This window comes from Barbus barbus (assembly GCF_936440315.1).
Source record: "Barbus barbus genome assembly, chromosome: 13".
NCBI lineage: Eukaryota > Metazoa > Chordata > Actinopteri > Cypriniformes > Cyprinidae > Barbus > Barbus barbus.
Genome location: NC_136741.1, coordinates 27451190 through 27467989, shown reverse-complemented (window position 1 = coordinate 27467989; position 16800 = coordinate 27451190). Strand labels below are relative to the sequence as shown.

At 40.3% G+C, this 16800-nt stretch overlaps 1 protein-coding gene across 1 annotated transcript; it reads right to left on the bottom strand.

The window, feature by feature from the left end:
- Positions 1 to 899: 899 nt before the first annotated feature.
- LOC306879574 (ras-related protein Rab-22A) lies at positions 900 to 16552 on the bottom strand. Its single transcript, XM_079432620.1, has 7 exons — positions 16228 to 16552; positions 14732 to 14811; positions 13670 to 13751; positions 10420 to 10491; positions 9821 to 9927; positions 4979 to 5088; positions 900 to 4511 (listed from the first exon to the last, which is right to left on the bottom strand). The coding sequence occupies exons 1-7, from the start codon at positions 16261 to 16263 to the stop codon at positions 4408 to 4410; spliced, it is 591 nt and encodes a 196-aa protein (XP_079288746.1). The 5' UTR covers positions 16264 to 16552; the 3' UTR covers positions 900 to 4407.
- Between the last annotated feature and the right edge of the window lie 248 nt (positions 16553 to 16800).

Here is a 16800-nt window from a genome sequence, read left to right as displayed (position 1 = left end):
AATAAAAAATGCGTTATTATAATGCATAATATAATATAATGAAGACTAGAAAATATTTTTTCAGTGTCTTCAATATAAAGTAAATAGTTTTAAATAAAATCTAATATATTATATACATATATAAATATTATGTATGTATTTTTGCGTAATTATTTCAAATCGATTGACCTTATATTTAAGATACATGCAATATTTGTACCTCAAAAAGATATGACAGCAAAAAGTTTAAAATTATAATTATGTCAATTTAATTAAAACACACATATCATAATAGTAATAATAAGTTTAAAGAAAACTAAAAAGTAGTGAATATTTTTTTTAAACTTAATATTCATCAACTACCTAAAAAAAGGCTATATAAGTGCCAATACTCTGATACATAAGACAGATTTAGACTTCAAAAATGTTTTTCGATTTTTCTTGATCAAGAAATGTTTAATCATAATGTACCAGTTGCACACAAATAATAATGTTAGAGGAGAAAATCTAAGTCCGTTCCTCAAACGCATCCAACTGAATATATGGGAATCTAATAATTAACATGAATTACTTAATCCTCAGCCAAGTTTCTGGATCACATTGTACTTGCATCTAGTTGAATTAGGTGAGTTAATTTATGCTCAGCTTGGCAGTTGAACACAAGCTCTCAGAGGGTCGTTTTACTTTCCTCAGCACAATTAATGCTTCAACAGGGACCCCCTGCCAAAGGAGACACATACCACAAGTGTCATATTTATATATATAGCCCATCAGTTCAGGAGGAACTATCACCTGCTCCAAACAGATTCTCAATCCCTCTAAACTGCAGGCAGACATTTGCTCCATTATTTATTTTTAACTAAAACTAGAATAATTAGGAGTAACCTGTCCCAGATCACAAACCAATAAAGCTGTATGTTGATTACATAACATAAACAGATTTTGTATAATTTTATTACTAATAAAAAGCTTAACATTTCCCTTTTGCACATTCACAAATCAACAAATAAAATAGCAAGAACACTTAATGATTGGGTTAAATTACTTCTGTATATACTGAATTACAATGGTATGACATTGACATTGACAGACTACATATCAATTAATTTACACAATTGATCTATGTGTGGTATATACAAGGACGTAAAGTACATAAGCAGAATTTCACAACTTTCTTAGGGCCAGCCCAAGACTGTTGGCATTGTTCTTCAACCTAAACACTACAAGTAAACCACACCAGACAGCATATCATACTGTCTGACTCAAGTGTAGCATGTAGTTCCCCTCAAAGGCATTACCGCAAAGCCTGTGCTCCCTAGCAAGAGGACAAGCAATTCAGCAAGTCCTTTTCAATTGGCTGAGAATCAAGAACTTCAACAGGACTAAATGAGACGTTTGGTCTCACTGTGGATCACAGGCTTTATACAATACAAAAAACAACATTTAGAGCTAGTAATGCATTTCCATACATTGTAAAGGCCCTTCAGTGAGTTTAATAACACGTGACATTAGTCGAATGGTTTCCTTCTCCAATTAGTTTGACATGACAGAAAGAAAATAAATGTAAGATTCTGGTTTGAGTGAAAGATACTTTTACTTCGCAGTAAGGTGTATAACAGACACTGGAATAATCAATTTGAATGTCGTTCTCTGTGTAAACATCAATAGAAACTGCTTAGGACTGTAATTTTTTATAAGTTGTTTCAACTAGGGCAAAAGACACAGCAATTCTGAAAAAGTGCAATTTTATCCCCTAAGTATTATTCCAAGTAATCCCTTTTTTCCATTTAACAAGCACTGTCTCTAAAGGAAAATATTGTTGTGTTAAAATTCATGGATTAACTACAATTACTGTAATAAGTCTATAAATCTCTCAGCTATTATTACTGACAGCACACATTTTGAAGGGGAAAAGTATTATTATTGCACTTGTGAATTCCTGAAAACATTACAGTGCATTGGCATCACTGCATATAAAAATCACAGGATAAATGACGGCAAAAGAAACGCGAGACTTTGACGATGCCAATAATATTCATTCTGATTCACTAAACACTCCTATATGCCAATATAATGTGTCAAAAGCATATGCAATAATATTTGTGACACATTTTTATAAGAGAAACTACAGAAGCCACATACTAATTTCTAAAAACAACAGAGTTATACTGATGTGCACGTAGATGAAACACCTTTTAAGCACATTTTATCCTTAAAACTTTGTCATTGTGGGTATGCAGTTAAGAAATCATAATTTATTTATTCTATATTCACATACATGACAAAACTGTAAAAGATAATGTTCGATTTTGGTTGAATAAACCTCAATGTAAATTCTACATGATGTATAGAAAAAGAGCCACTCAACCACATTATCTTAATGGTCTTGAATTAATAGTGTGTATATGAATCTAAATCTTTTAAATGTAACTTTCTCAGGTTGTCAAAAAATAAGGTGTTTTCTGCAATTCATAAGACTTTTTCTCCCAAATTAAGAATATTTCTTCACAAAACGGACAGTAGAGCTCTTAAAAAAACATTTAGGCTCAAACATTTGAGTGACAGGAAAAAAATCAAAGCAGAATATTTGGTATAGAGTAACTACGTTCTTTAGCTGTTTTTTTTGACAAGACTAGTTTCCAGATATGCTCCTTTTTTATTCCTGTCCAGATAGTAAAAGCATGTTGGATGTGCAAGCCAAAAGTTATTCAATGAAAGAATGAGAAAGATGAAAAATGTTTATGGGACAATTAGGGCATTTGGCAAGACCTCACAAAATCACTCAATCCAGTAAAAAATGTCATAAAATGGAACAGCGAGGGATCTGAAGAGACCAACTGCCAACCAACACAAATGGTTAAAATACAATTTCAGAAAGTATTCGGACATAATGCACACTTCACAAAGTCTTGGACAAAAGCCTAAATCGCACCACTTGGTGTACAGAATTCCAGATTTGGCTCCTTCCCACTAACATTAAATTTCTGATATGAAAAACATGTGAACAGTTGGAAAAGTTATCAAATCTAACACTTTGAATCTGCTATTTGTGTCAGCATTCTAGAGGACTGGCTAACTGTATCTCAAAGCGTTAAGATTGAACTTCTCTAATACCACGATAATGCACTGCAAGCGGTAACAACGGACATTTACCGGCAAACATAAGAGTCCCTTCTAACCGTTTGTTACTCCAAGAACAGGCTGGATCTATAGCTAAGAATCTGGCAACCCAGAACGTGGCTAACTGTAGCAAAGAAAGTGTTACTACTGTTATCTTGACTTGCGAACTGATTAAATAAGCAGAAGGTTTTGCTGAACTCACTCATGCTGCCATCAGCATCACTGACCTATTGATCTGCTACTACAAGATCCAACTCCTGCTATGTCACAAAAAAAAGATTTGGCACATTTTTCATAACTTCATAAATTCATCTCAAAATAGGGCTGCTGGCCAAAGCTCAGACATCTCTTGCTAAATCCCAGAGTTATCTTCATTTATATTTTTAGTACTACCACTGATAAGTTTTTTTTTTCATATACAAAATATAGGAAAGACAGAAGTGCTCACAACCTCATGTCTGGTCCTGCGTAACAGAAATACAAACATATGTTATTTATAATAGTACATTTTTGTTTAAGTAAATCTCACAAAAACATGTCCGTGTCATTTTACCCTCATAATCACAATAAAAAGGAGAGATAATGAGGTCTATTTTTAAGAGCATTTTATCATTAATGTAATACAGCTACATTAGTTACTGTTTTACATTTTAAATTAATTTTATACTGTTACACAATGAAAAACATGGACTTTATCTTCATTTTATGCAAAATATAATTTCCTATTTTTTCCACTTAATTTGACAGCTTTCATGAGATTCACCCATTCGCATTTTTTATCATATCCATCAAAAATGTGCAAAAATAGTGAGAAAAGAACGCGGTGTTGCTTGCATTTGGAGTGCTGCAAATCTTAAAATGTACAGACGGACAGACAACAGCTTCACTTGGAATCTTCATAGAGTTTTGCAGAGGTTGTTGCACAGAGATGAGAATGAATGAGAGAGAAAGAGAGCAAGACAGGACAGTATCTGATCTGTTAAGCAGGTGTTTTCATTGCTGTCTGATTCTGGGCTGTGATCTAGAACAGAAATGGATTCCCAAAGACATTTGAACGGGGGCTGAAGAACAGGCAAGATAAGGTATAACAACTGTATGAGGGCAGTTTGATCTTTTCTCAAGGAAGTGCATCGGGATTCAGACTATACATCTCATTCCATTCTTAACTGAACTTCTTTTTTGGCTCCAAAAGGAAGTTACGTAACTTCCCCTATGACATCACATTCTTCATCTGCTATTATCCTTGTTTACTAATTTAAAATAAAACAAGAAACTGGAGAGGATCTGGCCAAACTGTTTACGGCTGCGTCAACAGCAAGTGCGTTCCCTGGTCGACTCTGTTGGTTGGCGACCAAGTTTGAAACCCTTGACTGCAGACCCCCCATCCGTGTCTATAACTGGGATCCTTTGACCTGTAAAGGAAATCAAATAAAAATTGAGTAATAAAAAACATACGAAAAAACATAAAAAAGCTAAACTGATTTGCTGTATCAGTTCCTGCACAAAAGTCACAAGCACAGTATCGTGCACCCGCAAGAACGCCTGTTCCTCAATGGGGCCACTGCCAAGCTCTATGGTAAAAGATCTGTATCCACTGTAACTCATCCACTGCCCTGGGTCCAAGTGGCAAGAACAAGTATCCAACAAAGCACTATTCTCACCACCATCAGGATCAATTATAGATCATGCATTCATTATTTCAATAAGAGGTTGTGTTGCAATAAACAGCATTCATTAAAACTAAACCTGCTTGATTAAGAAGCACAATCAAGGGAAGACGATAACATCTAAAATCACAGGGGTTTAAATAAGTGGTTCTGGATTTCTACAGCCTTGTCAATTACATACCACACAGATGACTAGCTAGGATTTTACTCACTTATCTGAATGAAGATCTCATTGATGTTAATGGCATTTTTGGCACTGGTTTCTACAAATATGGCATGAATGGAGTCAGCGTAGTCCTTAGCGTCCTTCTCTGAAACCTCTCTGGAAAACAAAAGGACAGAGCAGCGGAAAATAGGTGAAATAAGAGAGGAGTAAAAAAAGAGTAGTAGCTTATTTTACAACACTAATCCCACACTAATTAGTCATCAGTTTCATAAATGAACAAAGCTAAGATGTTTAAAACTCTCAACAACACTGGCATGTCAGTGTTATTCTGGAGATTTTCAACTACAGAGATTTAAACTGACACCAAACATGTGTGGGAGATTATCTGAGTGGGCAGAACCCTGTAAAGCTCATGTATTTTTTTGTGACGGTGCTGTTTAACTAGTACACAGCAGCATGTAGGAGGTAAACTATTGTGTGCTGGTTCTCTGTGCACCTGTCACCTGATCACAGGTGCTGATCAGATTGCCCCCATTTACGTATCAGGCCAGTCACACTGACAACGGATCAGTTTTCCATTGACGCTTCGCTCTCTCTTAGATCAACTGCCCAGCTGGTGATGTTTTCTCTAAACATTTCGATTAACTCGATTTTTGTTGGTTGTTTGTGGAAAAGTCCTTGCCACCTTGCTAGGGTGTTGTGGGTGATAGACATTTTTCACATTTCCGGGTTTCTCACCAGCGGAAGTTGTCATAGTTGGGTTAACTTCAAGAGCAGTGAATGGGAGAGTACCATAAATATATATTTTTTTTGCATTCCCATTTGCTTAAATAGCAAAAGAAAAACTCCACGATAGTGTTTTCATGACAAAAGTTGAACAAAAATTGAGAGAGGCTGATAACGGCAGTCAGAAGAGAGAACAATGTTAAATTTACCATCCCTCCCATAGACGCTGCATAAGAAACACCCTCGCATTAGCGTTAACTAGTTTTTTTGTAATGTGATGCAAAGGTGATGCAATACAAAATATAGTGTTATAAATGTGTATACATTTAAAAAAAATTCTAAATATAAAAAACTTTCAAGGATTTATGATGCTGATGACCGTTAAACGCGTCATCAGTCTTGTGAAAAGGGTCCATTGTGGTAACTAGGGTATTGTTATGTGATCACTAGTGTGATTGTAACGGTTCGGTGGTTGAGGAGGAATAAGGCGCACGACGAATGTATAAACAAAAAGAGTAGCAGTAATCTTTAATAAGCAGCATCCACACACTTAGTTAACTCAAGATCGGACAAACACAGAGGGAGAACTGAGGACTTATAAAGGGAGAGGAACAAACGAGGAAACAAGATGATTAATCAAACACAGGTGAAGAATATAACTAATTAACAAAACTAGGTCATAAACTAAAACAGGAAAAACCAAATAAGGGCAGAAAGGAAACTAAACAGAAACAGATATGTTACAGTATCTCCCCCTCCCGGAAGGTGCGTCCCGCACCGTAACAGTAACATCGGGGAGGGGGGGCGGGCGTCCTGGAGGCTGGAGCAGGACCAGGATATGACAGGGAAGCCTCCAGGACGGATCAGGAGCCTTGGGATGCCATGGCAGGACTGGAGATTCGGGAGACCAGGGTGGATCCGGAGCCTTGGGAGGCCATGGCAGGACTGGAAATTCGGGAGACCATGGCGGATCCGGGGCCTTGGGAGGCCATGGCAGGACTGGAGATTCGGGAGGCCATGGCGGATCTGGAGCCTTGGGAGACCATGGCGGATCAGGAGCCTCGGGCGACCATGGCGGATCTGGATCCTCGGGCGGCCATGGCGGGTCGGGGTCCTCGGGCGGCCTTGGCGGATCGGGGTCCTCGGGCGGCCTTGGCGGATCGGGGTGCTCTGTGGCCTTGGCCCTTGGCCTGGCCACACAGACTGAGACTATATGGCCCCCCCCCAAAATTTCTTTGGGAAAGTTCCCCTCTGGGGGCCACATTGGAGGAGCGGACTTTTGGGGGCGCTCTGGAGGAGCGGACGCTTGGGGGCGCTCTGGAGGAGCGGACGCTTGGGGGCGCTCTGGAGGAGCGGACGCTTGGGGGCGCTCTGGAGGAGCGGACGCTTGGGGGCGCTCTGGAGGAGCGGACTCTTGGGGGCGCTCTGGAGGAGCGGGCACTTGAGGGTGCTCTGGAGGAGCGGGCACTTGAGGGCGCTCTGGAGGCGCGGAGCTGGACGGAACCAGCGGAGACGAAGGAGAGCTGGACGGGACCAGCGTATATGCAGGAGGGCGCTCTTGCAGCGCGGACACTTGAGGGCGCTCTTGCAGCGCGGACACTTGAGGGCGCACGGGAGGCGCGAAGCTGGATAGAACCAGCGGAGACGAAGGAGGGCTGGATGGGACCAGCGGAGACGCAGGAGGGCGCTCTTGCAGCGTAGACATTTGAGGGCGCTCTTGCAGCGCGGATACTTGAGGGCGCTCTTGCAGCGCGGATTCAAAGGGGCGCTCTTGTAGCGCGGACATTAGAGGGCGCTCTTGCAGCGCGGACATTAGAGGGCGCACGGGAGGTGCGGGGCTGGACGGGACCAGCGGGAACTCAGGTGGGCTGGACGGGACCAGCGGGAACTCAGGTGGGCTGGACGGGACCAGCGGGAACTCAGGTGGGCTGGACGGGACCAGCGGGAACTCAGGTGGGCTGGACGGGACCAGCGGGAACTCAGGTGGGCTGGACGGGACCAGCGGGAACTCAGGTGGGCTGGACGGGACCAGCGGGAACTCAGGTGGGCTGGACGGAACCAGCGGGAACTCAGGTGGGCTGGACGGAACCAGCGGGAACTCAGGTGGGCACTTGCGAGGTGCCGGAATTGGTGGGCTCAGACGAGGAGCAGGCACAGGAAGGCACTGGCGAGGGGCTGGCACTGGAGGGCGCTTGCGAGGAGCAGGTACTGGATGGCACTGGCGAGGAGCAGCCACTGGATGGCACTGGCGAGGAGCAGGCACTGGATGGCGCTGGTGAGGAGCAGGCACCGGATGGTACTGGCGAGGAGCAGGCACTGGAGGGAATGACATGCCCTCAAACTCAACTAAAATCCCGACCGGCACCTGTTTTTCCCCCCTCGGTGGTTTGGGGGAACCGTTATTGGCGGCGGAATCCCTCTTCTCCGCGGACGGCGCAACGTTCATCGCCCCTCGCGGCGGAATCCTCCTCGCCGTGGGCGGAACATTCATCGCCGTGTACGGCGGGATCCTCTTCGTTGCCGACGGCGCAACGTTCATCGCCCCTTGCGGCGGAATCCTCCTCGCCGCGGGCGGAACATCCCTCGCCGTCTCAGGCGGAACGAATTTCATTGGGGCGGTGGGTAAGGGTGTGCGGCGAATGGCGACCCGTCTTCCCCAAAACGGGTGGCCAGGGTAAGCCGCGACAGGCAGCCCAACGTCCCACGCAGAACGGGCAGGGGCGAGCCGCGAACGGCGGCGAGAACCCCCGCAAACGACGGGAACCAGCTCTAGCATAACGAGCGTTGATCTCGTCTTCAGTTAAAGGTCCGATCTTCTGTAACGGTTCGGTGGTTGAGGAGGAATAAGGCGCACGACGAATGTATAAACAAAAAGAGTAGCAGTAATCTTTAATAAGCAGCATCCACACACTTAGTTAACTCAAGATCGGACAAACACAGAGGGAGAACTGAGGACTTATAAAGGGAGAGGAACAAACGAGGAAACAAGATGATTAATCAAACACAGGTGAAGAATATAACTAATTAACAAAACTAGGTCATGAACTAAAACAGGAAAAACCAAATAAGGGCAGAAAGGAAACTAAACAGAAACAGATATGTTACAGTGATCTACTTGGCCTAAATATATGTAGGGTCCTTCACATCAAGTTTATGGGATTTGTGCACACAAATGTGAAAAAGAAAAAAAAATTACACATGCAATAAAGTATCTACCCCTGAGTCTAAGCAAAAGTAATGCTGTGGTAACACTTCAGTATAGGGACCAATTCTCAATATTAACTTATTAGCACGCCTATTATTGATATATTTGCTGTTTATTAGTACTGTTTATTCTACATCCCTAATCCTACCCAATACCCAAGTTTAACAACTATTAATAAGCAGCAAATTAGATGTTTATCGAGGCAAAAGTCATAGTTAACGGTTTGTTAATAACGAAATTTGGACCTTAAAATAAAGTTGCCTTTTTTTAGCTATGCTTTTAATAGAGTACAATTTTAATTTGAAATAGTATTCAGATTTCTAAGTTGAAGTATTGTTATCAGTAACTGTATTTTCAAGATGACAGATTTTTTACCTCTTAAACTTGGATTAAAAAAAACATTGTAAAGAAACAATAAAAATCAATGTTTAAAAGTGAAGTAAATGATGGCTGTGGATCACTGAGAACAGGATCAGTTGTGCCAGAAAACGAAATATCTAAGCTTTTTGTGCCAGACAGAACAATTGCAAGAATTTTCCCTGATATTTATTGCCTGAATGGCTTGCGGTGCGATCGCTATTCCTCAGATTCGATGTCTCGCTCTTTATGGTTTCGAAAAGTAAAATACAACCGCACTGACAGCCGACTAACACTGCCAAAGAAAGCAATGGTGAACCAAGACATATCATTGGACCTGTGGGAAGAGTGAAGCAATTTAAAGTGGAAAGATAAATTACAGCCTGCTGAAGAGTGGATTTCTTTTTCATCACAAGTTATGCTTATGGCAACGGTACGTGTGCGAACTTGTTTTCAATGGGTCGAGACAAGTTGACAGCAAATATGCGGGTCTTTTCCCAACGTCAAATTGAGTTGACAGCCACCGCGGGTGCATCCCTTCAAGCTGAATAGAGATGACAGGATGTGGAGTATTTTGTGGCAAGGAACGGTGGAATTCACCTGGCATCGGAGAGATCACATTTGTTGCCAGCGATAGCCACCACTATGTTGGGTGGTCCGTGTTGGCGAAGCTCCTTCACCCAGTTCTTCAACGTCTGGAATGATTCCTGAGTGAAAGATGGGTGAGACCTTTAAGACAAGCAACACTGCTACATCATAAGACTTTAAGGTCATTATCTACTGACCCTCATATTGCTCAAAACCTGCATGGTAAAAGTTCTTCCGTTAAACACAAAAGGAGCTACCTAGCAAACTGTCCAAGCTGCTCTTTTCAATTAACTGAACTTGAATGCAAACTAGCGGCTGTCAAGCACCATAAAATTACTCTGTATGACTTGTGCATGATATATCCGGTCTTCAAAAGCCATATTATAGCCTTGTGTGAGGAACAGACTGACATTTAACCCACTATTCACTGAAAGTCTTACCTCAGCCCATAACTCCTTTAGTGTTCCATGGAAAAAAAAGATCTTGCATAGTTCAGGCGACATCAAGTTGAGTAGATGATGACAGAACTTTCATTTTTGGGTGAACTATCCCTTTAACAGCTTTACCAGCAGAAAGATTTGTGTAGTAATAATGAAGAAATATTTCAGTACCTCTTTAGTGATGTCATACACAATGATAGCCGCAGCAGAGCCTCTGTAGTACATGGGAGCCAGGGCACGAAACTGAGAGCAAAACAGATAACATGCAGATGTGTGAGAAAAATGATGGCCTGTACTTAAAAAAACATGACTTAATCATCACTGATAACATCCCAAAATCCCTTCTTCAAAATCTCAACCTTCGTATGCTTATTATCAGAGCTTTGAAAGAATTTGTTCGCTTTGGCGGAGGTCTCCTTCGAGTTTCATGCCGAATTAAATGGACAACTGAAACACAAACAAACGCATGTTATTCCAACTTGTTCCGTTCAAACAGAACTCCAGGCGGCGGTTAGGGAAAACCACGGTGAAAAACCCTAGACGTGAGCCACTGTTAAAACCTGAAGGAGAATTGTGTTTCAGACGGCCATGCCAAGGAGGCTCGAGTTGAGGAACTGCATGGAAAGGCGTATCAACACATGTGGGAGCCATCAGGGGAAAGATGAGTGCAACGTGTCAGAAGTTAGCGTTTAATCATTATAAAATAAGAGTAGTTGGGTTGTCTGACCCCGGTCATCAAAAATAGACCAAAAAGGCTCTGATTAATAAAAACAAGCTGGATCCAGTATGCCATTCCTCTGACAAAAAGAGCTAAAAGAGGGGAAAAGTGCATTAGAAAGTGAATGATTAAGAGAGAGAGACAGGGTAGGGAAAGTGGCAAGAAGCCTCAGCAGTTTAGCTTTTTTTTTTTTTACATACTTTCTTAAAGGGGTCCTATTATGCTCTTTTACAAAGTCTTGATTTTGTTTTGGGGGTGTACTAGAACATGCTCTCATTCTTGGTGGTTCGAAAAACGCATAATTTTTCACATAATTTACATTATTACAATACATCTCTCCCTATATATTATATAAAAACACCTGCACCGGGTTTCGATTTTGAAACGTGCAGTGCTCAACCAAGCGTTCTCCCCACCCGCCAACCGTTCGAATTTCTGTAGGCGGGATTTATTTAACATATTTGTGCTCATTAACGGAATGTTTTATGAACTGCTAGTTTTCATCAATAAAAGTGAATAAAGCCATATGCGTGAACATACATCATTTACAAATAATATCTAAAACTAATTGGAACTTAAACCTGTAGCTCTTAACTGATTTTGCTGATCATTGCATCAGTACCAAGTGAGATCACTTGAGATAACATTTATTAATTACTATTCTACAGATTCATTTGACACCATTCAAAGTTTGTTATTTAATTCATGAAAACGCTGTATAATTCCAACATAAATTGGATTTAAGTTAAGAAAACAAGTCGGAGCTCTGCTTAATCCATCTTTTTCACCAATATAATGAATAGATCAAGTTTGACTGACACGGTTTCTCACATTTATAGCTGTTTTTGGCAAAGTTCGCTGCACAAGGAAGAGGAAATGCTTCAGTTTAGATTTTGACTAAAATTGCAGGATGTCTCCTCAGACATATCCCAGGATTCCAGACTGCGTGGTCCCTCTCCAACTCTACTCCTGCATTTTCTCTCATCCAACTTCCTCCAGTCACTACCTCTTCAAATTACTCTTCGATTTGTCAGTTTTAAAGACCTCATGAAATCGCTTTGTTAGCTATATGCAATTTTTAATTCTGCCTATATTTAACGAAAATAAGTTTTTAAAAAATGTTTTTAAAAGAAGACTCCTATGCTCAACCAAGGCTGCATTTATTTGATCAAAAATTAAGTAAAAAGGAATATTGTGAAATATTTTTACAATTTAAAATAACTTTCTATTTTAATATATTTTGAAATGTAATTTATTCCTGTAATGCAACGCTGAATTTTCAGCATCATTACTCCAGTATTCAATGTCACATGATCCGAAATCATTCTAAAATGCGGCAAGAAATGTCTTGTTTTCTTATTACTATCAATGTTAAAAATAGTTGTGCTTCTTAATATTTTTGTGCAAACCATAATGCATTTCCCCCAGGATTCTTTGTTGAACCAAAATTTCAAATGAACAGCATTTACTTGAAATTTTTTGTAACAATGTCTTTTTTGTCAGTTTTGATCAATTTAATGCACCCACAAAACCACTAAATCAAAAAGCAAAGAGTACAAAACAAGCCATGTTTCTACAACGCTGTTCGAAAAAGCAATGTGCCAGATAATTATCTAATCAAGCACTTGACAGCCAGTGAAAAGCCTGATCACAGCTCCCACTAGCGTATAGGAATCTGTGGACAGAACTGCCTTCTCTTCACAAAATCACAATAGAGCTTGAAGTTCGAAAAGAAAGAAGAAAGACACTAAGAGGGAGGAAGGCAGAGACAGATTCTGGCTTTGATTGCTCTTCTAAAAACCGCTATCTCTGACATGGCCAAGCATTTCATCCCATCAGGCTCTGGAGCATCCCGAACAAAGCAAGGAAAACCTGACCCCTTTAACAACTCAAAGGCTATGATGATGAACTTGCACCATATTTACCAGTGGGAACACATCAAAGTGCTAAACAGGACCAGATGAGGTAAAGAGGCTAGATAAATCAGTCTCTCTCATATGCTCATTCTTTCGTATGGTGTGAGATCCAAACATTCAAGACCAATACTTCTATTTTGCATCTTTCTAATTTAATACCATTTATATATATTATATATATATATATATATATATATATATATATACACACACACACACACACACACACAGTATATAACTTATATTACCATCAAAAAAAATTTTTATTTTCCTGCTTTACATGTAAAAAAAAAGTCCTAGATCTTCGATGTAGTTGCATAAAAAGAGGCAAGCGATTCCTTAACACTTGGTATGATACTATTTTTTCTAGCAGCTTGTGTGGGCCGCTTGGCATTCTACATTTAGCATCACATAACATCACAGACAAACATAAGAGGAGATCATATTCCAAACAGCCTCAAGACTGCCATCAATTCATCAGCGGTGATAAACATCTCAAACTATGCGATGTCACCCATACACTTCAGCTGTCTTGCCTAACGTAGAAGAGCGTTTTGGGAGAGAAGAGCATATAGAGATGAAGAAGACCAGCCCCCTTCCAATATCATTAACCCCTCTCTCTCTCAAATACATGCGTGCATACAAGAGAAGTGCATGCAATACTGCCCCCTGTCTGAAGTGCAAAGGCACTGCAAAAACAGAAGTGAAACAGAGTATACATTGTATTTAATGGCTGTCAGCTTGTGTTTGTATCACCCCAGTGTGTGTACTGATTGTTACTGTTTACCCTTTCTTGTCCTGCCGTATCCCAGATGAGGAATTTGTGAAGCTCGTTTTGGTATTGCACAGTCTTCGTCATAAATGATGCTCTGAAAAACAATTGGCACGATCAATAATAACATTAGGCATACAAATACAAATAGATAGGTTGGCATGGAATCTGAGACATCTGCTGATCTAGTTTATTAAATATTTCAGCAATTTTTACAATGCATTTAGTTGCCAATAAGTCTCTCAGGTTTGTTTAGTGTATTTTACCATATTTAAATCCAGACTGCCCCCCCCACCCCCAGAATCTAAGAAATAAATGAAGAAAATGCGTAGATGTCATGTGGACCTACTTATAGATGGTTTTACAGGGTTTACAAGGGTCTTGCCAGGTGCCAATACACACAAAACAAATGCAAGACATGAAAAGCCCCATAATAAGGATTGCCTGTTGTTTGTCACTGTCTGATGTTTTTTACATGTGTTGTTTTGCTCCTGCATTATTGCAAATTAAAAACCTAATTAATTGTAAACTGTATTTTTTTTTTTTTTTTTTTTAAAACAAAAACAAAACAATATTATCATCTTTTGTTGGACAGCAGAAAAATCTTTATTGTTGAGCCCTGAAATGTGTGTCAATTGGATTCACACTTACGTAACTCAATTAAAAGGGGTCACAGTTTAAATCTTTAACACACTGTGAGATAACATGCATTATACAATCAATGCTGTATATTAAATCACTTAACGCAATGTGAATCTCTATTACATTCAGATTTACCAGCAGCAACAGGTCAACTAGTGTATCTAATCTGATTTACATTTTATTAAGATATTCAATTATTACTACTACTATTATTATTATTAAAATAATCCATCAAGTCATTTTTTTGATACAGTGCTTTCTGACACTAATCCTCAGGAAATTTCAACAATTTTGTTTGCTTGAAACGACTTCCGTTTCAGTGCATGTCGCCACTTGCTGTGATTGCTTTTTTTCAGAATTGCACGTTAGAAATCAGAAAAACCTGCATCACAGTCTGCTTGACCTTAGTGTGAGTGTGTTTTGAAGTAGGCTTACCCAATTGTGGGATTAATGTTGGGATCAAAACTATCCTCCACAAACCTCCACACGATACTTGACTTTCCAACCCCTGTATCCTAAGACACAATATCAAAATCAGTAACAAAACCTATTAAACTAATTTTTATATATATATATATATATATATATATATATATAATAGGTCATTTAATTTGTGTCTTCTTAAACACTTTTTTTTGTGTTTTTTCATGTGTTTTTCCAACTTCATAATTTTAGTTAAAAATGCATATATCTGTGTTTTGTAAAAGGTCAAATATAGGTTAATATAAGGTCAAAACCGCCTGTAAAATAAACCAATCGATATCATTACCAAAAAAAAAATGAGAAGGGTCTGGCTACAGAATATGAGAGTGCAAGTCTGAGAGTGCAAGTGCAAGCCTGAGAGTGCAAATGCAAGCCTGAGAGTGCAAGTGCAAGCCTGAGAGTGCAAGTCTGAGAGTGCAAGTGCAAGCCTGAGAGTGCAAGTGCAAGCCTGAGAGTACAAGTCTGAGAGTGCAAGTCTGAGAGTGCAAGTGCAAGCCTGAGAGTGCAAGTGCAAGCCTGAGAGTACAAGTCTGAGAGTGCAAGTGCAAGCCTGAGAGTGCAAGTCTGAGAGTGCAAGTGCAAGCCTGAGAGTACACGTCTGAGAGTGCAAGTGCAAGCCTGAGAGTACAAGTCTGAGAGTGCAAGTGCAAGCCTGAGAGTGCAAGTGCAAGTCTGAGAGTGCAAGTGCAAGTCTGAGAGTGCAAGTGCAAGCCTGAGAGTGCAAGCCTGAGAGTGCAAGTCTGAGAGTGCAAGTGCAAGCCTGAGAGTGCAAGTCTGAGAGTGCAAGTGCAAGTCTGAGAGTGCAAGTGCAAGCCTGAGAGTGCAAGTGCAAGCCTGAGAGTGCAAGTGCAAGCCTGAGAGTGCAAGTGCAAGCCTGAGAGTGCAAGTGCAAGTCTGAGAGTGCAAGCCTGAGAGTGCAAGTCTGAGAGTGCAAGCCTGAGAGTGCAAGTCTGAGAGTGCAAGTGCAAGCCTGAGAGTGCAAGCCTGAGAGTGCAAGCCTGAGAGTGCAAGTCTGAGAGTGCAAGTGCAAGTCTGAGAGTGCAAGTGCAAGTCTGCAGCCAGACCCTATTGTGGGAAAAATGGCTTCAGATTAGGTATGAAATGTCAAATTGTGCCATGTGAAATCCTTATGCTAGAAGATTTGATTTGACAACACTACCTGACCTATACAAATATCTAAATGTATCTACTGAACAAAATGTAACTTCTCAATCTCTCTAGCCATTTATCATCCACATCTGAATGGGTTGTTAAATACGTCATCAGCCAAGAAATATTACTGTAACACTTTAAATGAGATCATCAAAGCTTGCACAATAGGTTAAACCACTGGCACACTTTATTGCATGCAATAACATTTCTGACAGAGCATAAACTGTGATAAAACAATAAATATGCATCCAAACTACAATCCACGTCAAGTCATAAAAAGCGAATAGAAATCTTACCCCAAGAAGACATACTTTCAACTCTCTTAGTGACATATTGACCTCCAAACTAATGAAAACTTCCCAATCATTCCAAACAGTTTCATAAAGCTGATCAGCAACTATTTCTATTTGACGTAAGCTAAAAAACAACACACACAGTCTCTCTCCAGACACTAGTGTCGGATATCCACTGCTTTAGGACGGTATAAGAAGCTGATTTGAAATACTGACATAACGCGTATAGCTTAGTGTAGTATGAGGACTTAGATGTTATATTAATGATCGATTAGTTGCTATATTAGCTGCTCGCTCATCGCCATCTTGAACTCCGGTTGACGAGTCTAGTTATGGGAAGTCATTCCCGCGAATCGGTTCTTTCGAACAGTTCGTTTCATCGAACCGTTCAGAAACTGTTTCAGCAAAGTAACTAATTACGTCATCTTATGGTTCCTAACAAGTCACAATCCTGATTCAAATCATAAAACGGGTTATAACCCAAATTTGCATTTAGTTCAAAGCGTGGCTTATCGTGAAAGAATCATTCAGTCCATTTTTCTGAACCGGTTCTTTCGATTCACTGAAAAGATCCGA

Coding starts and splice junctions, on each gene's coding strand:
- LOC306879574 (XM_079432620.1), bottom strand. CDS start 16,263: ATGTCACTAAGAGAGTTGAAAGTATGTCTTCTTGGG. Junction 9,928..10,419: donor TGTATGACATCACTAAAGAG/GTACTGAAATAT, acceptor TCTTTCACTCAG/GAATCATTCCAGACGTTGAA. Junction 5,089..9,820: donor TGTGATCTCTCCGATGCCAG/GTGAATTCCACC, acceptor TTTGTTTTCCAG/AGAGGTTTCAGAGAAGGACG.